The 27,721-nt window shown below is 38.6% G+C and overlaps 3 protein-coding genes across 8 annotated transcripts; 1 reads left to right on the top strand and 2 right to left on the bottom strand.

Moving 5' to 3' along the window:
• Positions 1–1,479: 1,479 nt before the first annotated feature.
• Positions 1,480–13,185, bottom strand: LOC127850085 (protein flp-like). Of its 6 annotated transcripts, none has more exons than XM_052382851.1 (9): positions 13,147–13,185; positions 10,024–10,138; positions 9,570–9,707; positions 9,123–9,263; positions 8,184–8,396; positions 6,888–7,054; positions 6,288–6,514; positions 4,635–5,368; positions 1,480–2,111 (listed from the first exon to the last, which is right to left on the bottom strand). In XM_052382851.1, exons 2-8 carry the CDS (start codon positions 10,133–10,135, stop codon positions 4,981–4,983), a joined length of 1,386 nt encoding a protein of 461 aa, XP_052238811.1. In that variant the 5' UTR covers positions 10,136–10,138; positions 13,147–13,185; the 3' UTR covers positions 1,480–2,111; positions 4,635–4,980. The 6 variants fall into 6 exon arrangements, with proteins under 6 accessions (XP_052238811.1, XP_052238814.1, XP_052238810.1 ...); XM_052382854.1 differs by having other exon boundaries at positions 13,088–13,174; XM_052382850.1 differs by lacking the exon at positions 13,147–13,185 and adding an exon at positions 12,572–13,065.
• On the top strand, positions 13,163–25,123 carry LOC127850084 (AP-4 complex subunit beta-1-like). The gene is made up of 4 exons (XM_052382849.1): positions 13,163–13,204; positions 20,085–20,216; positions 21,503–21,632; positions 22,768–25,123. Exons 2-4 carry the CDS (start codon positions 20,124–20,126, stop codon positions 24,156–24,158), a joined length of 1,614 nt encoding a protein of 537 aa, XP_052238809.1. The 5' UTR covers positions 13,163–13,204; positions 20,085–20,123; the 3' UTR covers positions 24,159–25,123.
• On the bottom strand, positions 13,205–18,594 carry LOC127849838 (uncharacterized). The gene is made up of 2 exons (XM_052382589.1): positions 13,713–18,594; positions 13,205–13,413 (listed from the first exon to the last, which is right to left on the bottom strand). The coding sequence occupies exon 1, from the start codon at positions 18,592–18,594 to the stop codon at positions 16,255–16,257; it is 2,340 nt and encodes a 779-aa protein (XP_052238549.1). The 3' UTR covers positions 13,205–13,413; positions 13,713–16,254.
• Positions 25,124–27,721: the final 2,598 nt, after the last annotated feature.

Below are 27,721 nucleotides of genomic sequence, written 5' to 3'. Positions count from 1 at the left end.
TTATACAAAGTGAAATACTCCAACCTAACGTTCTTAAGAACAACAACAAAAACAGTCTGTATGTACAATAACTTATCGTAAATTACAGGTACACATGTAATTGTTACATTGATAGTAACTAATGCAATCAAAGAGAAACATTCATACCGCCTAGTGTCATTAGCTTGCATTCTACTCGATTGTGCATTTCAGAAAAGATTCTTACGAGTTACCATCGTCGAAATATTGGATGTCAAACAAAGAGGAACCTAACGAGTTGTCGCCCTATGTTTAATCGGGAAGCGGACAACGACAACGAGCGAGGCATGGTATTGTAATGCGCATGGGGCGGGGGGGGGGGGGGGGGGGGGGGGGGTTAGAGGGTTGGGGTAAGGGTTAGGGGTCGGGTTTGAGTTAGCCTTAACCCATACCTTAACCCTTACCCGACCCCTAACCTAACCATAACCCAGGGTTATCTCCCCTATACCATGCCTCGCTCGTTGTAATTGTCCTCTTCCCCTATGGAACGTGGTGAGCACGTCTAGACCTCAGTAGGATATGCAGCAAGACCGCGAATAAGTGTGGGGTGGTAAAATTATACGGCTTTCTGGTACCTTCAACTGTGGACATGATGACCTAACAATTGAATAAGTGCCTCGTATACTATTTATAATATAAATTTACTACTTGCCATTATAATATGCCATTATAATAACACTACTCTAAATATGATATGGTGTGCGAGAAATCATCTTAACCCGTAGTAGTTTCTTGAAGGTAAACCATCTTAATTTTAAATTTAACGACGATAGTCTTAGTTTTAAGATATTTCTTGGTTTGAATGCTATTGCTTTCCTTTTCAACGTTAGAAAAATAATTGAACATGTCGCTTGAACATTAAAGCAGATAGTCGTATGTTGGCACGAGATATCATTAAATCATTGATAATATACATGTAATGGAAACCAACAAATTTGTATAAGCTCGCGTGTACTTAAAATTAAATTATGTAGAGCAATATTTCTATGTTTATGTAACCTAAGGGCCGAGTAAGAAAAAAATGTTTATCAACTATAGTGCGATGTAGTTTCATATAATTGTTTGATGTAAATATTGTGTATTTGAATTACTTATAGTTATTGATCTGGGTGTATTAAACGTATTTATATTGATGTATTGTTCTAACTTTGAATATTTAAAAAATAACACTACATGTGCACTATATTTACTATTAAAGCAAATATAGCTTCCTTGAAATATTATGAAGGCAGGACCTTTCAGGGCGAGTGTCCTTTTTACGTAGAACAGAAATAGGACACAGTATTGACATAAGTGTAATAAATATATCCGCAATTGGCAATGTTACCACTTAACAAACAGATGGCATCACTTCAGCGAAACTATAATAATAACAAAGGAAATGCCGCTAAAGCCATATATAAAATCAAGTATATCTTTACGATGCCGGAAATTCTTAAAAGTTTGAAAGACAAATTTACATACATGTATATTTTATTTATTTCTGAAATATATTTTATAAACTGTAAACTTGAATAAGAAGACAATAAATAGACAAAACTCTCAGATCAGCTAAGAAATCGTTTAAGTCCACACAAAAATCAATGATTGTAAAAGTTAAAAGGCAACCAACAAAACACTTGTAATTTGTAAACGATTGTATTAAAGAAGTTTAATAGTATATGTTAATTTATTAATATATGTTTTGTTTCAGACACATCAATTCATTACAATGACGTATCAAAGTCTTTTCTCCTTTTCCCACCATTTGTTCTCACACAACATTCCCATACGGCTGCAAAGTTGACCACTCCCTCGTTTTCATACGCCGAAATAAACGTCAACTCCCTGTTCGAACGCATTGTTGACTTCAGCTCGTACAAAAACCCATACTTGCTGACATCATGACGTTGGAACACGTTGCTCATAGAAGACGTCTTTTTCCAAACAGCGCTTATTTCTGGATTATCGCCAGTACCATAGAATTGGATGTACACCAGGCGAAACTTTTTTTCAATAATTGACTGAAGGTTTGCAGTGAAATGCTGGACATCCATTCGGGTCCATCTTTCACATTGTCTGCCGGTTACCTTCTGCATTCGTTTATCTCCATGCTAAAAAATATACAAGAGCACCGCCTTGCGGGTGCAGACCGCTCATCTATTTTTCTTTTAAAGGTGAAAGGACCTATCTCAATACTTCAATCACAAAGGAGGGAGGGGTGGGTGGAGAGGGTAGTATAGTGTGGGTGTGTGGTCATTTATTACATTATATTCCAAAAATGCAAAAAAATGGCGGGGGGAGTATTCTTGGGTGGGATGGTTGGACAGTATTTCAAATATACCGTAAAATAATTATAAAAAAAATAGTTTTTTAACCATGTTTAATAAAAATGGGGGCGGTGGGGGGTATAGTGTGAGCCTGTAGTCATTTATTAGATGATCTTTAAAAAAATGAAAAAAAAAATTGAGGGGGGTGGGGGTATTCTGGGGTGGGGGGCGTGGGGGATGGTCTATTGTGGTATGTCAGGTAAGAGTTGTTATGTCAAAGTATCAATCAAATCTAATCATAAATAAAGAAGTTATGGCAATTTTAGCAAAATTTAATAATTTGACCTTGATAGTCAAGGTCATTCAAAGGTCAAGGTAAAATTCAACTTGCCAGGTACAGTACCCTCATGATAGCATGAAAGTATTTGAAGTTTGAAAGCAATAGCCTTGATACTTTAGAAGTAAAGTGGATCTAAACACAAAATTTAACCATATATTCAAAATTACTAAGTAAAAAAAGGGCCATAATTCCGTCAAAATGACAACCAGAGTTATGCAACTTGTCCTGTACTGTCCCCTTATGATAGTTTGCGAGTGTTCTAAGTATGAAAGCAATATCTATGATAATTTAGTAGTAAAGTGGACCAAAACACAAAACTTAAATCAAATTTTCAATTTCTAAGTATAAAGGGCCCATAATTCTGTCAAAATGCCAGTCAGAGTAACATAACTTTGCCTGCACAGTCCCCTTAAGATAGTTAGTAATTGTTTCAAGTATGAAAGCAATAGCTTTCATACGTTAGGAATCAAGTGGACCTAAACACAAAACTTTACCAAATTTTCAATTTTCTAAGTATAAAAAGGGCACATAATTCTGTCAAAATGCCAGTCAGAGTTACATAACTTTGCCTGCAAAGTCCCCTTATGATAGTTATTAAGTGTTGCAAGTATGAAAGCAATAACTTTGATACTTAAGGAATAAAATGGACCAAACACAAAACTTAACCAATTTTCAGTTTTCGAAGTATAAAAAGGGCACATAATTCTGTAAAAATGCATTCCATAGTTATCTAACTTTGCCTGCCCAGTCACCTCATGACTAGTAAGTAAGTGTACCAAGTTTGAATGCAATAGCATTGATACTTTCTGAGAAAAGTAGACCTAAACACAAAACTTAACCGGACGCCGACGCAGACGCTGACGCCAAGGTGATGACAATAGCTCATTTTTTTCAAAAATAGATGAGCTAAAAATGGAAATATTCTGAAAGACAAATAAAGGCAATGACCCGAGAAATCATTGTGTAAGTATCCAATGCATGTAGCTAGCGGTGTTGATTGAAGACAAAGCGGTAAATTAAAGGCGATTAAATGATTGGCATTTGATTACTTGAAACGCTATTGAACTATTCGAAAGTCTGTGTTAGACCCCATCGATTACTCTTGTAAAACGTTTCCAAATACATTCATCACCAAGTTCCAGTTAGCCCCAGTGTCATATAGTCAGACTCGGATATTGTGACTAATCGTATAGTGACAATCAATACACGAGATTTCATCGGACGGTATTCAACCATTAGTGTTAATTGGTAACATCGCTTTCAGTATTGGTGAATTGATTCCATAACAACAGGAAGAACAATCACAAATTCAATCATATAAATGAGACACTTTGCTTACATTCACTATATAAAACAAGAGATTGTCAAGCAATATGGTCCCCTACCGGTGAAACTCCACCATTGTCAGAATTGTTTTATTTTCTTATTATATTTGTTTCCATAGCAACCAGAATTTTTGAGGTAGGAACAAAATGAAATGATGTGCATAATTTCCATATTGCCATCTATCCATGTTTCAAGTTTCATGAAAAAATATCAAAAACTTTCAAAGTTATCTCAGGATCCAGAAAAGTGTGACGGACAGACTGACTGATTGACTGACACACAGAGCGCAAACCATAAGTTCCCACGGTGAAAACCGGTACGGGACAAAAATGTATGCTTATATCAGTTTAGTTTTTTTACTTTTGTTTACAAGTGCTTTTCAGATGGGTCAAGTATTTTGTTAAGTTTCGTCTATAATTCATTTACATGTTAGCTTGTTTTTTAATCATTTATATGTTATACAGAAATGATGCGTGACTCTTAGAACGAAAAGTACAATGTAGTAAGCACATAGCATGCGCATATTCGATTATTTAATTTAATGAAAATGCGATTATTCGACCACCGATTTTGATATTCAAAGCCATTCCTAATATTTAGAGAATGGTCATAATCAACAACTATTCAGGTAAAAAAAGTTGCAGGAAAAAGTGAGATGGAATAATAACATGAACCACGAAGTCATCAAACATTGAACTTACCTGTTCAAATATGCAGGCAAGTATGGTCTTGTCTCCGTATTTCAGTGTTGACTGACTTTTCTGGGTATATCCCAGCTGCAAACACGCGTCACAGTTCAATAAATGTGCATCTACATTATCAACTGCATAAATATTTTGTTTCAAAAGATTTAGACTTCTGGAATCATTTCTTTTCATAACAAACACACACATAACGTCATTATTAAACGCATACACTTCAAGAGAAACCAATTTCCACTTATTGTTAATTGCCTCCCATTCTTTCTCTAAATTCTCTAAAGGTATATCCATTTTTATATCCCAAATAACAGTTGGGCAGTAATCCCAAATAATATTAAATTTCACGTCATTTTTCAACGTCAAGATATTTAAATGTTTTATACAAAACCCGTCGGACTTCATTTGCAAGACACAACTCCATATCATTCGATACGGAACTAAAATATGTACAGCATTGTCTCATATCGGCCGAGAGCACTTGAAGACCCCGTCCAACATGGACACCATGCCACAGTGGCAACCGCTCCACTGTTGACAGTGCATACTTCACAACTCCATCCAGGTCCATATCTTTGGACCAAGCGTTCAACAACAGTGCCCAAGTAAGGCCGGACGGACCATGGTGACAGGCAGTGCTTGACGTGCCCTCCATGGTCCCGGTGTGGCCATAGCTCTTGCCGCAGTCTTCAACACTAAGGCCATAACCGTACCAGGCAAACTCGTCTGTCTCATACCTGAAACATAGCATGATAACATAGCCTTGCTCTTTGAAAATGGGGCTTAATGCATCTGCGTTAAGCATCGTCCCAGATAAGCGTGTGATCCAGTCCCCACAGGCTAATCAGGGTCGACACTTTCCGCCTAACCTGGTTTTCGTTAAAAAGAGACTTCCTTTAAACGAAAAGTAAAATAAAAGTTGAGAGTGTTGTTCCTGATTTAGATTAGCCTGTGCAGTTCAGCGACACTTTACGTACATGCATTTAGCTCCATTTTTCAGGAACAAGGCTTAGCTACGGGTAAATCACATGACACCATCCAGCAGAAAACGAATAGACATATAAACAGTTACATAAGAAGTAAACGCTCTCTTACTGCTAGAAACGTACAACGTAGCACTTTGATAGATTAAACATGGGAACTTGTTGTAGAAAATCAATAGAGGCATATCAACATAAAAACAGATTTATTGCTTTTTTCTATGTGAGAACGAAAGTAGAGCAATAAAATAGAACAAGATTGTCAGAGGAACTAAAGATAAAAAATGACAGAAAAAACATCAACCCTATAACAAATGTGATGCGTACAGTTACCAAATAATGTACGTTAAAATAAAACTTTGAAATACAACATAACAGATAGATCACTACGGGAAGTAACTTAAAGGGAACATTGTAATGTAATATTGCAAACACAATAAAAGAATAACTTGAATGATGATTCTAAAATCTATTTTGATTTGTGTATTATATACAGGTCATTCACATTTTAAGGAAACAAAATCGATTTTGATCCAATATTAAACACAAAAATATTGATAACTATTTAAATCACCTGAAAACGTGTAGTATGAGCTTACTTCACGCGTGCACTTGCATGAAAACAGACAAGTACACAATTTTACGACACAACATGCAACCAGACCACAACGCCTACCCAGGCTTCGCCAACATTTGCTGAACCACTTCCGGTGGTAATATTGGCGGAACACCAGAAACACGTGCGAGACTCTCCAGAATGCGCACCAGGCTCCGCGCACATGTCACCAGACCCCCATAAGCCCCTGTCGTCTCTATTGGATACGAACCGTACTGTGGAACGACCAGACCTTCGTCTTGAAACACAGACTTCTGTACTTTAGAGTCTATGTTGTAGTATTTGACCTGTAAAAAGGGCAATAATAGATAGAATATAGAAACTGGATTTTGTAATAGTTGACCTGTAAAATAGTATACAAATTGATAGATAATATAAAAGGATATAGCCATATATGTATGTGGAATATTTATACCTACAAACATCTGATAACATGAACGCTGCGTCGCACAAACAGTGTCGAACAACTGCAAGTTTCGCCTTTGTTTTATATGGGAAACATACATTTTTGTAAAACAACGCCTGTTTTGGACCACCTCTCCGACGGACACCGTTACCAGTCTATCAATTCTTTAAAAGTATAACAATTATGTATTTATACCAAATGAGTCCTAGCTACTTTTCTAAATCGCAAAATACTATGTCATTTAAATAACTAACCTCTTCATAATGTACTACTTGCTGCCGCGTATTTCCAACAATGACGTCGTTAATATCTAAAACCTCCAACATCGCGTTGACGTATTCCTGATACGTCATTCCGGATACGGCCTCTATCACCATGCCTAGCACTAGGTAACCGAGGTTCGAATATGCGTGCTTGCTACCTGGAGTGGAGAACTCATTCAATTAATCTAGTATATGTTCTACATGTTATACATATTAAATAAGTTAATTCAACAAAAAAGAATAGAATTGAAACTTATCTATGCGCACCGATAATGTATTGATGAATAGAATCAGAGGAAGAAAATGATGTTAATACTCTAAGAAACATCAGAAGACTAAAACAACCTGGCACTAAAACTTAAAATTGTATTTTAAATTAGCAAAATATATTCAGAAATCTTGCACAGCAATGACATGTGGTAATATTAACCATCAATAAATCCCTGAAAAATCATCAGCGCATATGATTCGAGCAAAACAAAATTCATAAAAATGTCCTGTGTTTAATGTCAATAACTTTCTGAAAATCATTGAAGCAGAACAAGATGACCATATGCGATCTCCACCCTAGAGGGAGGTTACATTAAAAATTGGGATCAATATTTTCCCATATCAGCCAGGCAAACAAATTATTACTCAAAGAGCAATACGTCTCTGATAAAATTGGATTGAAACGACCTGACAACATGCGCATGTCTACAGTATGTTGATGCTGTAGTTAAATTTTTATCAAACTCAGATTTTTTTTCCTGGACAAAATAGAATCCTTAGAAAAAATTATATTAAAGAGCAGTTACCAACTTAAATATCATTGGAGCGGAACGACCTTACAACGTGCATATAACCACCATATATGGGTGCTGCATCTAAAGATTAATTAATTTCTGATCATTCGTTTCTGAGATTTTGCGCGGAAACGAGGTACCGGACAGACGAAAGGAAGGACGGACATCTACTAGGGTGGAAAATATTAGGAAATTCGATTTCATTTCTCACAAACTAATTTTCTTAAATTGAGACTTCCAACGGATTGGCAAAGCGTAGGCTATATGCTCCACCTTTCAGAATAAAATGAACATTACTTGAACGGACAAATACATTTAAACAGTTAACATTTAATTTGTCCCACAATTATACTATACTATAAGAAGCAGTTTAATGGATTATGCTCAATATACTGCATTCCTTACCAAGAGAACCTATTCCGTTTGCCGTTTGTCGTCAATAGGAGTTTCTGTAGTATGACATATAACATTGATCATAAACAAACCACCACCCATATATCACCTGGTGTAAAGTCCAAATCTCGCCGAAGGACATATTGAACAAGCTGACGTGCGTCCCAAGGGTCGAGGTGGGCGTGGCCTTCTTCCTGATACCAGAACACGTGATCACCGACTTGTTCCCGGTCCCAGCCCGCCGAGTGACGCAGGAGATCCTCTATCGTTATATGCAAGGAACCACCACAAGCCGAGAATCCGCTCAGTATCCCACTGTTGCCTGGAAATAAAAGCATAAATAAGGCATGGGAAATGGTCGGGCGTTTGTTAGATTTTGTTTTGAGAAAAAATTCTCGAGCCAAACAGATGAGCATGTAATGGTTAAATGAAATGTTTACCAATAATTTAGTATGATGAAGAGCTTGAAAACATGGACTTGAAATACGACAGACTGAATGTGTTATTTTTGAAAAGGGGTGTACAAAAGAAATATAAATAATAACGAGTTAATAAAATTATCTTGAATTCATTTCGTAAAAAGAAGCTTAATAATAACCGATAATAACCCAGGATATAACAGCTCATACTTTCATATAGGTCACTTCACATATTATAGTCGTGACTATGTATGATTCTATAAACATGTTAATGTAACATATAAATCCTTGAACGTCATGACTGTTGTGAAGATATTTAAAAAGATTCAAAAAGACTTTATAAGCAGTTAAGGTGACATAAGTTTTCATGGGCTGTCCCGTAAGACGAAATTGATATGGGATCAAGACACAAAATCCTAGCATTTGAGACAAATGTTCTTTAGATGTTTAACCAATGAAAATTACCTTTTTTATAATTAATAAATTTTAAATGTTTAGTTTTAATAAAACGAATTAATAAGTTATGGAAAAGGGAAATAAAATAACATTTGCAATGGTTCAAACGAATATTAATAACTGTATGTCAACAACATGCATGTGTTCATATTTCATGAAAGTACCGAACATACCGAACACCTGTGCAGTCAGTTCAAGCTTTCGTTCCTGGCACAGCTTCAACACTGCCATGGCAGTGACCACCTTGCTAATACTTGCAATGCGCATGAGCGAAGACGAGAGCACGCCCTCACCAGCTTGACTTGTGCCATAACCTTCACATGAGAACGAACAAAATAACAATCTTGACGCTACATATTATTTTCTCAATGTTCATTTTCTTAAATATACCTGAAATTAGCATGTTTGTTAAAAAAAACTAATCTAGCAACCGTATAAGCACTTTTTGTAGTGTTTGGCTTAGTGAAATTTTCATGACCAAACTAAATATTTACAAGCGATGGTATATATTACTGCCGTTGCTTGTTTCAAGTTATTCAACAGACCCGTGCCAAATAAAGGATACAAAAGTCAAAAAGAGCGAAGTCTAGTTATTAATAACGTTCACAAATACCACACACCTTGCTGGTAGAATGGTCTTCCATTCAATGACACGTACAGAGATGCTCCTGGCACCCCTTGCTCACGAAGGAAGTCGCATATGACGTCATCAAAGCTCCGCATGTAAGCAGGAGAGGGTTCATTTGGGACAACGCATGCTGGTTGCAACGAAATCATAAATTCAGCACGCAAGTGTTCATATACTTGTTATAAAACGTCATCAAAAGTCAACAAGTGAATATACAGCGTTGAATGTATTGATACTCTCATGTGTCCATTAAGTGGAATAAATCCATCGTGTTAGTATTTGACACTTACGAAAAGAAACTTACACATGTATATCTGTTACAATGAAAACAATAAAAAATGCGTTCTCATTTAATACATAAATAAAATAGGAGTAGCACGGATGATTTCTTATGCCCTATTCTAATAAAAATGTGTAAAAATGACAGTTAAGCAGCTACTTCGTACCTGATGCTATGCTGTATGTATGATCGCAATATGTTGCCCAGCATGTTGTTGTGTCCCAAAAAGCATTTTCAAGAAACGCCTGACTCTTGGATCCTACCTCTGTTGCATCCATCGACTGTAATTTTAATATGCAACAAACAGTTACAAACTGTACATATCCCTGTCGGACTGTGACGAAATTGAATTTATATTTTTTAACACTTCATATGGCGACCTATAACCATTAAACTCCCCAATAAATCTACGAAATCGGTTGTGGATATGTTTCCAGACGACACTGGTTCGAGTTCATATAAACATAATTATTAGTACGATATGATGTCAATTGCCTTACTGAGAAAGTGCGAGTGATTTCTGAAAATGCACGACGTGTGACGACATGAGTACGAGTGTATGTCGCATAGATATTAAAACGAAAATAATTGCTAACCCGTGTTATTTTCTTCACAAATAATACACAACAAAATTAAACTATCAGGGAACAATTTGTACTAAATGTGCTCGAGAGTATTGCTAGATTCCTTCAAGAAGTCTTCTAGACGCATTCGAGATTTAAAGTAGACGAGAGGCAACAATCAGTTGAACGGTGTTAAATTATGCCAATTGCCGAGAAATGGCAACATTAATACGAAGACAGTATACATTAGAATTACGTTGTGTGTTCATGTATATTCAATACAATATTAACAGATTCTCAATAAAATAATAAAAGCAGAACCCAATGGGTGCCTTTAAAGTTTATTGTTCTAGAATAGACCGCAATTGAACGTAGCCTGCAACCCGGGTGAGTCGCGGTACTTAAGGAATATACTGTGTGTGCATGTTTTTTACTCATAGCATTGTATATAACATATGAAACCAAACGTATGCCATTCTGTATATGGAATCAAACTGCTGACACTGTGTACCGGTATATATGGAGCCAAACTGATGACACTGTGTATAAATGGCACCAATCTGATGAAACTGTGTGTATCAGGTGCCAAACTGATGGCACACTGTATATATTGATACACATTGATAGCACTGTGTATACATTATATTGATTCAAACTGATTGCACTGTGCATGTATTGATTCAAACTGATGGCACTGTGTATATATTTATTAAAACTGATGACACTGTGTATGTATTGATTCAAACTGATGTCACTGTGCATATATTGATTCAAACTTATGGCGCTGTACATATATGGATCCAAACTTTTTTAACTGTGCAAGGATGGCTGCAAATAAATGACACTGTGTACAAATGTAACCAAACTAATGACACAATGCATATATGGCACCAAACTGACGACACTGTGCATATATGGCACCAAACTGATGGCACTATGCATATATGACAACAAACTGATGAAACTGTGTACCCATAAAACCAAACTAAAATCACTGTGTATATAGTCAGTGAATCAAACTGATGGCACTGTGTATATATGGCATCAAACTGATGGCACTTGGTATAAACCTCATCAAACTGAAGGAACTGTGCATATGTCTAACCAAACTAAACCATGTGGAGTTACAGCCTTTGATATCAACACACTTCTTAAAACACAGATGAGCACCCCTACATACCAGGCTGGAGAGAAACTATTAGATCTGAACAGTCTAAGTACATCAAAGCCACAGGCAGACATCCACAACTAAGTCCAATAAAATACAAGAGAGAAAATTACCTGTGTGAAATATATACCAAGAGACAAAGGGGCCAGTAAAATAGTATATATAGGAAAAAGTTCCTTTTTCTTATATATACTTTTTTTTTATAATTTTTTTTGACTGGCCCCTGTGCCAAGAGACTAATGTATACCAAGAGACACTTGTGACGAAGAGTCCGTGGATCGAGGATCGAGGAGAGAATGGTAAATTTTCAGCATTACTGTTCTCGCAAATATTATAACTAAAACAAACAGTTGCGAATCTAGAACATTTTTTTTTCAATTTTGTCAATTTAACAAAACGTAAAAAGGTGTTAATCAAAGATCTATAACATAGAAAAATGTCATATCATGCATGTTACGAGAAACCGTAAACCATTAAAAACAGCCTACACTCTTCACAATCAACCTCTGTCTGTTGTAAACCAAGCTCAACTTTAAACTGGTCACCTCACGTAAATAAAATAAGTAGTAAAGCAAGCCAGAGCTTAGGATTCTTAAAACGAAAAAACATTCATTCTTCTAAAAATGGAAACTAAGGCAGCGGCATATAACAGCATTGTTAGACCATCATTGGAATATTGCTCTAGTGTGTGGGACCCTGACCATCAGAAAGATATTGATAAAATTGAAAATAATCAGCGTCAAGCTGCCAGATTTGTAACGAATAATTACAGCAAGACACCGGGCACGGTCACAAATATAATTAAGGATTTTAATTGGAATACATTGCAATCAAGAAGACAACAAGCTAGACTCAATTTGTTCTATAAAATAGTATATAATCATGTTGACGTCAATCCCCTTCACTATCTCACTCCATACATTAGACACTCACGCCATCATCATCACATGGCATACCAAATACCACCAAGTACAGCTGATTACCACAAATTTTCTTTCTTTCCAAGAACAGTTGTACAATGGAACACACTTCCATCTTATGTAGTCAGCGCTGATACGATACCTGGATTTAAATCAGTGCTGTCTACATCAGTGTTCCTTCCTTAGATCACATGTTTCTGCTTTTATCCTGTTTTTAACTCGACTAATAATCTCACCACATGCACAGTTGTATACAGTATGTATATATTTAAGTCTTAAGGGCTTAAGGTGTTAGGTTTTGCACCTTTTTTTATCACTGTTGATAGGATTTTTCTGAGTGGATTGAGTAACTCGGGAAACCTATCAATCTATTTCTTTTAAACCCCCCACGCATGGCCATAATGTATCAGTATTGAACATAGCCATTATTATAAAAGAAGAACTTGAAAGATATTGCTTTAAACAAATCCTGAGGACCAATAATATTATTAATATATTATATCCAATTACAACTAATGTATTGCACATTGCTTGTTGGACAAAAGGTAAATAATTAGATACAAATCATTTATCACTGACCAAAAAAGTGTGCCCTTGTCACAAAACTTGAGTTAAATAATTTCCAAATAAGTACATACACTTTTTGTTGTTTGCAACTTTTACAGCGAATATATTTTACACACTGCTTATAAAATGTAGTGTTTTTACGGTTAGCTCTTTGGGGTTCTTTCACAACCACTACAGCAATTACTAGCAACGACAAGATACTAAACTACTCACATGGGCATCAACTGGAATGCTCGTCAGGATGGCACCAATCGTCCTCGTCGTCTTCGAGGGAACTCGTCGGCTATACTCGTCGGCTATACTCGTCGACTCGGCGGGTGGACACTCGTCGGCTACGGCTCGTCCACGTCACAAATAGCACTATACATATACTTCTGGGAATACACCTCCAGGCAAATACGTACTTAAACACACAGTCACCGGCTTACATACACATATACTTCTGGGAATACACCTCCAGGGAAATGCGTGTCATTGACACAATCACAGGCAACTCACAGACTCACATACACAGTCACAGACTCACTTATATCTTCTGGGAATGGCCTTCCAGGGAAATACGTGTTGAACACACATAAAATACAATATAATACAATATGATACAATATAACCTATACTCAGGCTCACAATTACTCACTCAGGCTCACAATTACTCCAAGCAATACTCAGCTTGGGAAAATACGTCTACTCGCATCAGTCACCCGTGCATAAGAGACCGTACAAACTCGTGCTGCCCAGCATGCACTATTCCGATTTGTCGCTGGTTCCCAATCACGAGGTATGTGCGCATTTTGTAGACCGGGCACCGGCACAACACTCCTCCCACTTTTCTCCTTTTGGGACGACGCCACACAGCGAAGGAATTATACCGGCGCAACCGATGAAGTAATAGTGCCCCTTGCGTAAGCACCTTGACCTAACACCTCAAAGTTAGGTCTGCATGCCGGCCGGCTTTCGTCCGACCTCTCTTTTGGCGCAACGCCTGCCATAGACCACAACTAAAGTTAATGCATCTCCATTAAATGACCATTTGTGTTTAGCACCTTCGCACAAATATGAACGCATATGAGCCATAATCTTTGTTAATAAAGAGTTAAAAATAAAAGTTCACAATAAGGTCCGGTAACTCTTGCTCCTTTTCTTGTCTGCACAATAATTGGACAAGTGTACCCACCTTACAACCTATTTTCACAAATTTTAACAAATAACATAACTTATCAAATAAAATCATAAAATATCATACAAATACATCCCCTCGCAGCCCATATGAGAAGGCCTACGCCCTCTGCATGTGACTGCATAATATACAATAAAAATCCTCTTGGTTATATTAAAATAAAAATCACAAGAAATGTAACTTTCTATAAGGTACTACAAATGCGTTAAAATAATATCTAAGTGACAAAAAGGTTAAAAATATAAGAATAAAAATAATCTTATTTTTGTCCAAATAATACATATAATTGCTTTTAATTTTATACAGAGAACGTATTTTGCAACATAATCATTGACATTATATGGAGGAAAAGACAATTAAAATAAAACTATTGTACCCACTACATTCCTCCCACTTTTGTCCTCTTGGGCCGCCGCCCTACGGTCGCACCCAAGGCAGAAGAGACAGAGACTCAAATGGGACCATGATCCCCCTCCCGCAGGCACAGGAGTGCCAGCGCATAGCGGGGTACATACAGACCGCTGCATTCTAGCGGTTAGTGACCAATATGTTTCTTGCATAAGAAAATTTCCATCACATTAGTTAATTAAAAAAAACAGTATTGTCGGCTATCGTCCGACAATTGCTTAATCAAGAAAAAAACATTCTTGTTGGCTTTCGTCCAACAAGTACAGTCACTTATGTATTAGAATGTGGTGATCACACTGAGAAATAATGTACTTTACAAAAATAAAAACAAAATAAAAGTGTACATGCACCGGGAAACAACTCCGGCAAATCAAAAAATTAAAATGACGCTACGAGACAGTTGCCGTCAAGCACGGTCACACACAAATTTAAAAAGACGTGCAAATATTGTTTAAAAGAACAACTCCGGGAAATACCACTTCCGGCCAACAGTATTGAGTGTGACAGTGGTCGTCAAGCACTGTCACCTATAAAAAACAAACTCATTCGACAAAATTCTACGACATTGCTCGGCATATGGTTGGTAGAAAAGAATTTATAGAAAATTACGGAAATAAATGACATGATACAGCAATGACGAAGTGATTGAAGTTAGATCGACTCACAAATCTTAACATGGAAGGATAAAAGGTGACGGAGGTGCCAAGACTGGGATATTGCAGGGGAAACCGGGTTCCTATTCACCATCTGCGTAGTTACCACATCCGATGGTGCGGTGTGACAGCGGTCGTCCGACAATGTCACACCCGACCATAAGGAAAAAAAAACACCAACAGACTTCACGGGAAATAATCAAACACATCCGTGACTGTGCAAAGCACTTCTTAGCGCGGTAATACAAAAATTACAGGAAGTTAAGCGCGGACGGCACAAGATAATTTGGGACGACACTTTATGCCTATTCATTAAACCCCCATTTCGCAGAGCACTGCTCAGATTAATTTCAATTTTATAGTTCCAACAATATTGCAATAAAAGACTGGGCTTAAACTGAGACAATAGGACATATATATATTCAAAACAATCTAATCAAACTAATCAAAATGTCTAAGAGAACTATTACTTTTATTATCCGCGTACTTTAGGTAATATTCATTTGGTATTTGGGCATAATATATACAACTATAGTAACAACTAGTACAGCAACTACTTTTACTACTACTACTACTACTACTACTACTACTACTAATACTACTACCATCACTACTACCACTACTACTACTACTACTACTACTACTACTACTTCTACTACTACTACAACTACTACTACTACTACTTCTACTACAACTACTACTATTACTACTGCTGCTGCTTTTAGTGTTACTACTAGAGTATACCCTAAATTTCACATGCTTATTATTATCGAAATGTTTAAGAAAAATATTACTTTTATACTCCGCGTACACCGTAATACATTATCAACACCGCGAATAGAATGTCACAGCAACTTTACTGTATTTTTTAAATTGGGGGAATATTGTATTTTGCATTGTTTTCCTAATTTTACTAACACTTAACCTCGCCATTTACAATTTTAGGCGGTACAGATTTTGGAAGTTAGACGCTCTGGTGGTCGCCAACCTAATTTCCACCGCTGGGACCGCTCCCAGCGGCGAGAACTAGAGGGTCGCCACCCTTTGGAACCACGCCTAACAAGTCTTCGAACACCACCTTCCCAGCTGTCATCTGGGGTAACTCGGCATCCGCATGCGCCGCCCTCACGGCGGTCACACGCGGCAACTTCTGTCGCCCGTCTAACAGGGACTGACCTTCCGGTGGCCGGAGTAGTTTCAGCAGCTTTTCGTTGGGCTATTTTGGCCCCCACCTGGTCGGCCCTGTCGGTCGCCATGCTTTTAGCCGCCTCCGCAGACTGAACCGCAACGCGCTGCACGCGAAATTCATCATCGCACACAGGATCTCCATGGTCTCCTTCAGTGCTCTCGCCAATGACCATCCTTGGATCACTGACGACATCTGGCACTGTTGGCAGCACCAAGGGAACTGCATCGTGCACGTCCTTGGCATGCTGCACCTTCATGCAGAACTGGGAAACTGGACCTAGCTGGTTTACATGATCCACTTCCGGTTGGCCCAACTGCTTAGTCGTCGCAGCTACCACAACGGGCTCCTTCTCCTTATGGTTGGGCAAGGACATGGCATGGAAATGTCCCCAGTTGGAACCATATCTGCCGCGATACGATCCCTCAGGGCGGACTTTTGAACTTTGGTTCCGATGCCCACGTAAACCTCCGCCAACCGCTCCCGCAGGATACATAACCTGGCGTTGGTCGTTGTACCACCGGTTCCGGACCTTCCCTGGGTAGGGGCACTCCACAGGGTATTCGGCATAGCCTTTTTTATTTCGAAACGGCTTACCCGGTTGTCGGACAAAGGGATCAACGGCCGAACTTCCAAAAGAGTTTGACAATCTCTCCACAGCATCCAGCAACTTCTCGACCACCTGGGTCAATTTGTCGACCGCCGACACACTGACCTCATCCGCAGTGGGTGCTTTCTTCACCTCGTGAACCCACATTGACTCTTCTTGCTCAGTCTTCTGGGTATACCTCGGAGCCGCGGCGCAAGCCGACTGAACATGGCAATATATCTTCAGCATGTTCATCGCATCTCCCATAGATGTTGGTAACTGCAGACTAACATGCTTGCCGGCCTCCTCGTCAATCAAACCGTGACAAAACTTCGTCACTGCCTGTTCAGCGGCGTATGCATAGGGCAGATCACGAAACGCCGCTGTTGCCAGCTTCAGCGCCCGATCTGACCAATTGTCTAGGGACTCGCCTACTTCCTGATGGGCAACGTGGAAACGGCCCTGCGCGGTGGCGGTAAGCTCCCTGGCGCCAAAACGCTCCTGCAGTCGCTGCATTAGCTCTGCGTAAGGTACCGTCCCTCTCCCTTCGGTAAGCAACGCATAGAAATCGACCGCCTTTCCTGTCAAACACCAACCAAGGCAATCGGCGCATTCTGCGTCAGACCAATCTTGCACCCTTGCGTAGCGCTCAAATTTGCTCTGAAAAACAAACCAATTGCTCTGCCCATCATATAGCAGGCTCTTAGGCAATTTTGTCAGAACATCCCGATCTTTCTGTGTCGGGGGAATACTTGGGCCAGGAGGGTTGCTTGGTCCGGGCAAATTATTGAAAACCGGTGCATTGCTGGGTATGGGAATAGTGATGGTAGATGGAATTAGGACAGGTAGACCATTCGGGGCAAGAGGGCCCCTTGAGGCACGATGGGATCCCGTAGGCCCATTGTCCCTACTCTGGGGCAAACCTAACAAAGGGGGCGAGGCGGGGACGCTTGATGCGACATTAAACGGTTTCGGTATGCTTGTCATCATATGGTCCGGCTGTAACAACAGACGCTTTGGGAACAAAGGCTTTGCAATCTGGGGAAGAAAATCGTCCCATTGAGCTACGTCCGCCTCAAGAGCCGAAAGTTGGGCTTCTAGTTGGGCCCTCTCGTGATCCTGACTTACCGACTCCTTCTCGAGCACAGACATATCTATCCACCTTTCGTGTGGGTCCATGGGCCTATTTGCGATTGACCGCCCCATTCCACCCTCCCCAACATGTTCCGCCCCATCCCCATACCCCAGGGCTTCTCTAAATAATGCGGGGTTAGTACTAAAATCCAACTCGGTCATGTCACCAAAGGTCAGCGGCCGCCCTATAATTGCCTCTAAAGTATGTGGTAACAAATTTCCCGTATTTTCCCGTATCAAAACAATGGCCTGTGCCAGTTGTCTGCCCACACCCAGAATATTGCATAATCTAGTGGGAGTTTCGTAGTTCACTCGAATTTTTCTTGGGGCTACCAGTAAAAATGGTGGGGTATATCCACTTCCCATATCCATTGTTAATTTAGAACTTTACAAGTAAATATAAAAAAGTTAAATTAATAAACAACCTAAAATAAATGGGCCGAGAAATTCTGAAATAAAAACTTTTGTATCTACTGGTAGACAATTAAAATTGAATTGCCCAACAACAACCAATTAACAAAATCGCTATCACTGTTGTTGCTATCAATAATCAATAAAAACTGAAAGTAAGAAACACGTCGCTTTAACTTAACGTTAAGCACCAATTTCCCGGGACCCAGTTTACATTCGCAATAACACTGCTATAAAAAAAATGCCAAGGACAAAACTCGTGCGTGTAAACTTCTATTTCCTCGGACTTTAGTTACCGATATATCAGCAATTTACACTGCTATATACAACAGTCAACCAAACACGTTTTTCATGAACTGCTGCGCACAGAATACGCGCCAACTAATCACGGGAAAATTGCCAAATAAAAAAAACACGTGGCCATCCGTTGATTACACAAGCAATTAAACTGTAACAAACAGCATTGGAAAATCACGTTTTTTAAGAAATATTTCACCAACTGATAACATGGCCAGCGAATGCCAACAATGGAAAAAAACTACGATGCCGTCTATTTGTTACACACTTCTTAAAATAGACGAACACTGAGTTCAACAAGTTAACAACAGAAATCACGTTTTATGAAACGAACAGTTTCTATACACTTCAAATTAAATTTGATCCGTCGATTGAAAATAAAGTATGCGATGCCGATTGATTTTGCAACTAGCCTAACCGTTAAACACAATTTTCACTTTGCCCCACGTTGGGCGCCATTGTAGTGTTTTTACGGTTAGCTCTTTGGGGTTCTTTCACAACCACTACAGCAATTACTAGCAACGACAAGATACTAAACTACTCACATGGGCATCAACTGGAATGCTCGTCAGGATGGCACCAATCGTCCTCGTCGTCTTCGAGGGAACTCGTCGGCTATACTCGTCGGCTATACTCGTCGACTCGGCGGGTGGACACTCGTCGGCTACGGCTCGTCCACGTCACAAATAGCACTATACATATACTTCTGGGAATACACCTCCAGGCAAATACGTACTTAAACACACAGTCACCGGCTTACATACACATATACTTCTGGGAATACACCTCCAGGGAAATGCGTGTCATTGACACAATCACAGGCAACTCACAGACTCACATACACAGTCACAGACTCACTTATATCTTCTGGGAATGGCCTTCCAGGGAAATACGTGTTGAACACACATAAAATACAATATAATACAATATGATACAATATAACCTATACTCAGGCTCACAATTACTCACTCAGGCTCACAATTACTCCAAGCAATACTCAGCTTGGGAAAATACGTCTACTCGCATCAGTCACCCGTGCATAAGAGACCGTACAAACTCGTGCTGCCCAGCATGCACTATTCCGATTTGTCGCTGGTTCCCAATCACGAGGTATGTGCGCATTTTGTAGACCGGGCACCGGCACAACAAAAATGAAAGTAGGATTTTGAAAACAAGAACAAGTATTTGAGATAATGGAAAATCTTTCCATCGATTATATCCTGCGGGAACTGTCAAGTATGAAGATTGCCACGGATGTGCCCAGGTGTAGACACTGTTTGTCAAAGGTAATAACCCAAAGTGGATTGATATTTCGTAAGTTTTTTTATTTTTGCTCGAGGGTTACACACCGCCTTAATAAAGGTTACAACGCACTATGTCATAAAAAGTTTTGAAGATCTGATATATTTGACTTAGTTCAATAAATATAGTCCTGTTATAATAATAAATTATTGTATCATGAACATTCAATCGTGATAAAAATTCCATTTTATATGTAGTCCTCTAACGCATATCCCAGTGTGACCCAAATTCGACGATGTAACGGTTACATGAAGCAATATTTAGCAAATAATGAAAGAAATAATGAAATGTTTAATAGCACAAAATATTAATTTTAAACTCGGCTGTATTACTTTGAAATGATTCAAAGTCAATAATCATCCATTTAATCAATACAAATAGAAGATCGTCTAATTTAGGTGTCGTCGAATTTGGGTTGCGGTAGGATATATACTGACAACTGTAATGTTCTGGGACCCACATCCAAACTGGACGAATCAGTGATCACTAAAGGTGAAGAAGCTGTATAAGTGAATTAAGTTTACAATGCTGCCATATGATTATAAATGTTGACCCTATTTAATAAAATCAAAAGCAGAAATGTCTTGATCCAAATGCAGTTGCATTTCTTAAAAAGGGCATTTAACAGAATCTCATGGATTTATGTGGTATTTTTGTATGGCTATTGGTCTCAAGCCAACTTGACTATCAACTAGAGCTTCTTTGTATATTTATATATAAATATATATGTTAAAAGTCACGTAAAGCTTTTAAGGGCAATATTGTGATTTAGATGGTAAATGATGTTATAAATGATAATGACAAAGGTGGCGATGGTGTAGTGGATGAGGTGTCCGCCTAGCAATTGGGAGTTTGTGGGTTTGATTCCTTCTCAGGGAGCGATCTCATCTCCTCCATAGACACCAAGTACTGGTTCTTCCCAGGAAACGGACTCGACAGTGTCCATATCTGCTTGTAATAATCGAAAGAGCGGTAAGCAGTAAACAGAGATAGATAGACTAACGTGTTTGACATTTTATTTAAACATTCAATGCGTACAACTTTCTTTTACATATATAAGCAAACAGTAAAGTATTTTCCTGCAGTACATAATCAAGTGGAGAACATTTATGTATGTCATCATTGACAAATATCTGATATAAGATTGTCAGATCACATAAATTGGAATACATGTACATGAAAAATTTACATTTCTAATTTCTTTAAAGTATTGGTATCTGATATGAATAATTCCATCATAATCATATTAGGTATACTATTCTTCTTCCAGGTTCTGCAACTCTGTTCGTCAATAGTTGCTCAGGACTTATCTCCCTTTCTTCCTCCTGTCGTTAACCTGATGGCACACTCTGATCTGCTCATCAAGAAGTCAGCATGTCTCATCCTGACCAAAGTTTCAGGTAACTTTAGAGAAAATTCTAGGATCTATCATCATAAAAAGTACTAGATGTTGCTCCAAAGTGGCAGCGTGAAAAGCTTGACCATTCCAGTGTAAAATATCAACATATGTTTTAATACATTGTTGTGTTTTACCAAGCAAGACTAAGAAGGAGATGAGGTTGGAACCAAAAAGCTACTTTAAAATCACCGAAGTTATTTTAATATTTAATTTTCCAATGTTTACATTAAAGAATAGCAATATTAAAGCCATGAATCTAAAGAATGTGTAACATATTCTTTATATTCAAGACTTAGCAGGGCTCAACATTAACAGTTGTCCTATTGCCCCTGGCAAGTAAAAGTTGGGTCCGGGCAAGTGATTTTATAATCTAGTTGCCCGCCCAGGCAAGTGCAAAAAAGAACAAAGAGCTTTTAATTTAGACTTTAATTGCTGTAATCATTTTGTTAAATGTGCAAAAATAAAAAAGATTTAGTGGTGTATCATTTTGATCTTTATTTAAAAATATGACTTATTATGAGGTTTACAGTTAATGTGTTATTTCATGGGCAAGTGGCTTTGCGTTCAGGGCAAGTAGATTTTCTAAGTACTTGCCCGGCAGGGCAAGTTGGTTTTTTGGTTAATGTTGAGCCCTGCTTAGTAAGTACTTTTCTTCAACTTGTAACTTGTTCCTTGTACTAAAAGTTTGTATTTGTATTCAGGGCTTTTTTCTTTCTTCAGCCTGGGCCTTATATAAACCCTTCCCCCTTAAGTAAGACCCTTCGTACACGAGGATTACTGTAAAATGAAGCAATTTTCCCTTAGTTTCAAGTTAACCTTGGGAAATTTCTTCCCTCTCTGGGTTATATAGATATATTATCCCAAAGAAAATGTACGGCTGTTCCATTAAATCCTCATCCAGAAAAAGCCTTTTGTATTTTGCTCATTGACATTCTGCACTAAAAATCCTCTTTATATTTAAAAAGCAGTAGTATTCATAAAACAGGAAATGTGCTTTAAATATTCATAACATTTACAGGAAATTATAAATTACATCATATACTGTTTAATTCATCTTGATTTAGTTACGATTGAAAAACATAAAGACATAATATTTAACAAAGGCATAATGTTTTTCTAATATTTTCTTTTTCCAGAGTGTAAGTCAGAGTTATTCCTGTTGGCTGTGAATACTTTGCTGAAGGACATTGAAGACAGTAACCCAACTGTTAGAGCCCTATCCCTACACACTCTGTGTGCCATGAAGCATGCAACATTTGTGGAACACCGCTACAGCTCTGTTGTCAAGCTGTTGAGCGACCCTAGCGCCTATGTGCGACGTGCTGCTGTCATGTCAGTGGTCACCATGTATCACGATGAGAAATCGGTATCCAAAGATGCTGTTGTTGTTAATAGGCTGTATGAACTTGTTCGTGATGATGACCCTCTGGTGGTGGTGAACTGTCTGACGGTTTTAGAGGAGATTCTAGAATCAGAAGGGGGTGTGGTTTTAAGCAGAAAAATGGTCGGGTATCTGGTTAAGCGGTTGGAGTCTTTTACGACTTGGGGTAAAGCATACGTTATGAAGCTTCTGCAAAAATATAAACCTAAGTCTGAGGAAGAAATTCTGGACTTAATGAATGTTTTGGATCCGTTTCTAGATAATAACTGTGCTACAATCTCCTTATATACCTTGCAGTTCTTTTTGCTGCTGATCAAAGATTTGCCTGATTTTAAAGACGATGTTTTTCTGAGGTGTCAGAAAATGTTTCTTGGTGTATTTACATGTGGTAACAGTGAGTTAATAAGCTGCTTTCTAGATTACTTACAGAAAGAGCACAAACCTGATAAGAACGCCATCCAGAAGCTATTTGCCGACCACTACAAAGTGGTGTTCTGCAAACAAAAAGAGCCAGGTTATTTAAAAATTCAAAAACTGAAGTTACTGGTCGAGCTGATAGAAGAAGAGAATTTTACTGCAATTTTGGAAGAATTAATTCTCTACAGTTCCGATAGGGATCCTCAAGTGTCCATATGCTCCATAGGCTGTCTGAAGAGGTTGGTCCTAGAATGGCCTGGCGTGAGTACCCAACTCTTGAAAGCTTTTCATAAGCTTCTGAGAAGTGAGAGAAATCATGTGGTGTCCAATACGCTTCAGGTCCTAGTGACTTTTTCACCTGAAACGCTGAAAAATTTGTCTGAGGTTTCGACGCAGCTGTGTTTAATTGCTCAGAAGATGTCTGATGCTGAGGCAGTGGTTGCTGTGCTTTATTTGATTGGCCAGTTTGAATTGGATAATGCAGACTCACTAGATGTAATCGAGGAATTTATAAACAAATTCTCAGAACTTGATGTCAAAGTGAAAACCCAGCTGTTGATGACCTCCTTCGCATTGTTTTGTAAGCAGCCAGCAATGTTTCAGCCGATTCTAGCAGAAGTGATAGATCTCTGTATGCATGATGACGACTGTGACTTGGTCTACCAGGCCAAGTGCTATTTCTCTGTTCTCCATACAGATGCTCAAACTGCTATGAAAATATTTTGTTAAGCTTCTTTTGACTGAAAACCCTGGTTGATGACCAGAAAATTGTTAATGTAATTGTTATGTTCAGACATCAGAATCTGAAAAAATATCAGACAAAAGTATATCTCAAGTCGACTTACTTATATATCATCACAACAAAATGAATAAGTAAAATATGTATATGTGTTTTTTTTCTTTAAATTTAATATCTGTTTAATGTAAAGATGCGAAGTAAACATACATTGTGATGTGTTTTAACCATCAATTAGCATACTGGATTCTATCTTCATTTAAGAGGCCTGATAGCTGGATTTCCAGTCATTACACCCCCAGACATTACACCCCTAGTCATTACACCCTCTAAGCATGGACATTACACCTCTCAAGGTGTAGTCATTACACCCCCAAGATATTAACATAATTGATTAGATCACTAAGGTGTGATCACACCTATAAATTATTGGGGCACACTTCAATTGATTAATGATGTTCCTGCTTTAAATATATTATATTTCATATTTGATTTTGTTTGTGCCGGGTGCCTATGCTTAAGTCAATATCAATTTGTGTTTCAGTGATAAAACTCAAATGAAGATGCAGAAAATTAACATTTACGAATGCATTTACTATTGAATATCTGTTTCTATTGTTTTCTGATATATGCTAATTAAGCCACACAATAACAGATGAGCAGATTACGTAAATATTTGTAAAATTTTCAGTGGTTCATAAGTTATCTATTGGAAGGTGTGATCACACCTTACTAATCTAATCAATATCATGGAGTGTGTAATGACTACACCTTGAGAGGTGTAATGTCCAGGCTTAGAGGGTGTAATGACTAGGGGTGTAATGTCTGGGGTATGTAATGACTGGATAGGGCTAGCCGCTGGAAAAGTTGTATTTCCATTGCACATGTGTGTTAAAGTTTTGCATGTTCCAATTGTAATATGAACGAGATACAATGTACATTAAAAATGCTTTTATAAGGGTTTTATTTAATTTCAATTCAAACAAAGAAAGTGTGAATTTCTTTACTTCAGATTTTACAGATTTGATCCAAGTATTTAGAACATTTAATAAAATGCGACAAAACATGTACATTGTATTTATGCACATAACATCTTAGTACGACTGGAAGTATTGAGCAATACGTTTGGATTTTTATGCCACCCTTCGAAGAAGAGGGGGTATATTGCTTTGCTCATGTCGGTCTGTCGGTCCGTCCACCAGGTGGTTGTCAGATGATAACTCAAGAACGCTTGGGCCTAGGATCATGAAACTTCATAGGCACATTGATCATGACTCGCAGATGACCCCTATTGATTTTGAGGCCACTAGGTCAAAGGTCAAGGTCACGGTGACCCGAAATAGTAAAATGGTTTTTGGATGATAACTCAAGAATGCATACACTGCCAACAGGGCGAACTCTGAACAATATAACTGAAGCAACTGGTCTGTAATCCTAAATCTATAATTATCAGTCCAACGAAACATCATCCTTTGAGTAAAATAAAGTGGATCAGTAAAAATATCAGAATATGATTTTTTTTGTATATTTTGTATATTAAATATTGTGTTAATGTTTAATTTTGTTGATTAATATTTATATATATAAGCAGTAAACATCATCTAATAAATAACCACACCCCACATTAAACCCCCCTCTCAGCCCCCACCCCCCTACCCCCCACCCCCCCACCCACCCCCCAATTTTTTTTAAACATCTAATAAATAACCCCACCCCACATTATACCCCCCCCTCTCACCCCCACCCCCCTACCCCCCTCTTACTCTCCACTACCCCCCCCCTACCCCCCACCCCCCCCATTTTTTTAAACATCTAATAAATTACCCCACCCCACATTATTACCCCCCTCTCACCTCCACCCCCCCTACATTCCCACCCCCTACCCCCCCCCACCCCCAAAAATTTTTTTTTTTTAAACATCTTATAAATTACCTAACCCCACCCCACATTATACCCCCCCTCTCACCCCCGCCCCCCCCCTACCCCCCCACCACCACCCCCCCCCAATTTTTTTAATATCTAATAAATTACCACACCCCACATTATTACCCCCCCTCTCACCTCCCCACCCCCTACCCCCCACCACCCACCCCCCACCCCACCCCCCAAATATATTTTTTATTTAAACATCTAATAAATTACCACACACACCACATTTTACCCCCCCCCCCTCTCAGTCCCCCTACCCCCCAACCCCCCCCCCCCCAATTTTTTAGACATCTTATAAATTACCCCACCCCACGTTATACCCCCCTCTCACCCCACCCCCCACCCCCCCCCCTTGATCATGACTGGCAGATGGACCCCTATTGATTTTCAGGTCACTAGGTCAAGGTCACAGTGACTCGAAATAGTACAATGGTTTCCGGATGATAACTTACATTAGGTCAAAGGTCAAGGTCACAGTGACAAAAAACGTATTCACACAATGGCTGCCACTACAACTGACAGCCCATATGGGGGGCATGCATGTTTTACAAACAGCCCTTGTTTTATACTTAAATTGCAATTTTGAACGTGTAATTAGTTCTTCAACCAAGGTCAGGTATAAATTATTTCCAAAATATGGATGCAAGTCATTTGTGCCTATTAAATTTTATAAAATACTTTGCATCCATTTTGGGTAGCACATATATGCACTGAATATGCATATGAACTGAAAATGCATTAATTAAGTTTATTTTCCTGATACAAAAACAGACGGTCACATGCGGACGTCTGCCTGCCCAAGAAGTCAGTGTGCTGATTTTGTATAATGGAGCTTTCAACATAAAGAAGTCCAATAAAACGCTGTGTATTAAATATGATTATTTTTATGTACAAATGTAAATTGTGATTGACATTCAACAGTTCAACAAGTTACAAATAAACACAAAATTACAATTTTCAAACTGTAATAAAGAAAGTTTACAAACATCGCTCTCTTTAAACTTAACACAAGTCATGTTCTTTATTGCTCGAATCAAACTCCAAAATACAAGGTGCAGTGTCATTTTTCTTGGATTCTGACTTGCAAATTGTTTGACACTGTCGCTTTACGATTAAAATCCCTAAAATGTCACTATGAACTGATATGAGACACATACCAGTGAGTCCATCTTCCCCCATAGTTGAACGGCAACTTTTTTTACATTCCCTATAGTCGAAATCCTCCTTTCGCATTCACAGCTTGTCACTCGAATTGCTGCTGCATTTTTTAAAATTGTATACATGTTTGGGAAACTTTGTATATGTCATGCTTTCAATGCAGCACTTAAAGTTGTAGGGGGTGGTGGATCATTACCCCTCGTGCATCTCCAGCACTCAACGTCTGCCGGACGTGTTCCTGGTGAAAGGAGGTCATCCAAGTATACTCCAGACTGGTGTTGTCTAGGTCCTGTCTACCTGGGGGATTAGGATAAGCGCAGAAGAAGCCATCTCATGAAGCTTCGTAACGCGCTCACTAAACTGCTGCAGTAGGTGGTCCAGAAATGGAATTGTTAAATTCGTTGTTGTTAAACTACCGGCAGTATGTTTCTGGAGTGCCTGCTGGGACGTTGTCTCGTGTTGTCTGTCT

This window comes from Dreissena polymorpha, chromosome 11, assembly GCF_020536995.1.
Source record: "Dreissena polymorpha isolate Duluth1 chromosome 11, UMN_Dpol_1.0, whole genome shotgun sequence".
Lineage (NCBI taxonomy): Eukaryota > Metazoa > Mollusca > Bivalvia > Myida > Dreissenidae > Dreissena > Dreissena polymorpha.
The sequence above is the reverse complement of the archived record's forward strand: the minus strand, read 5'-3'. Positions and strand labels throughout refer to the sequence as shown.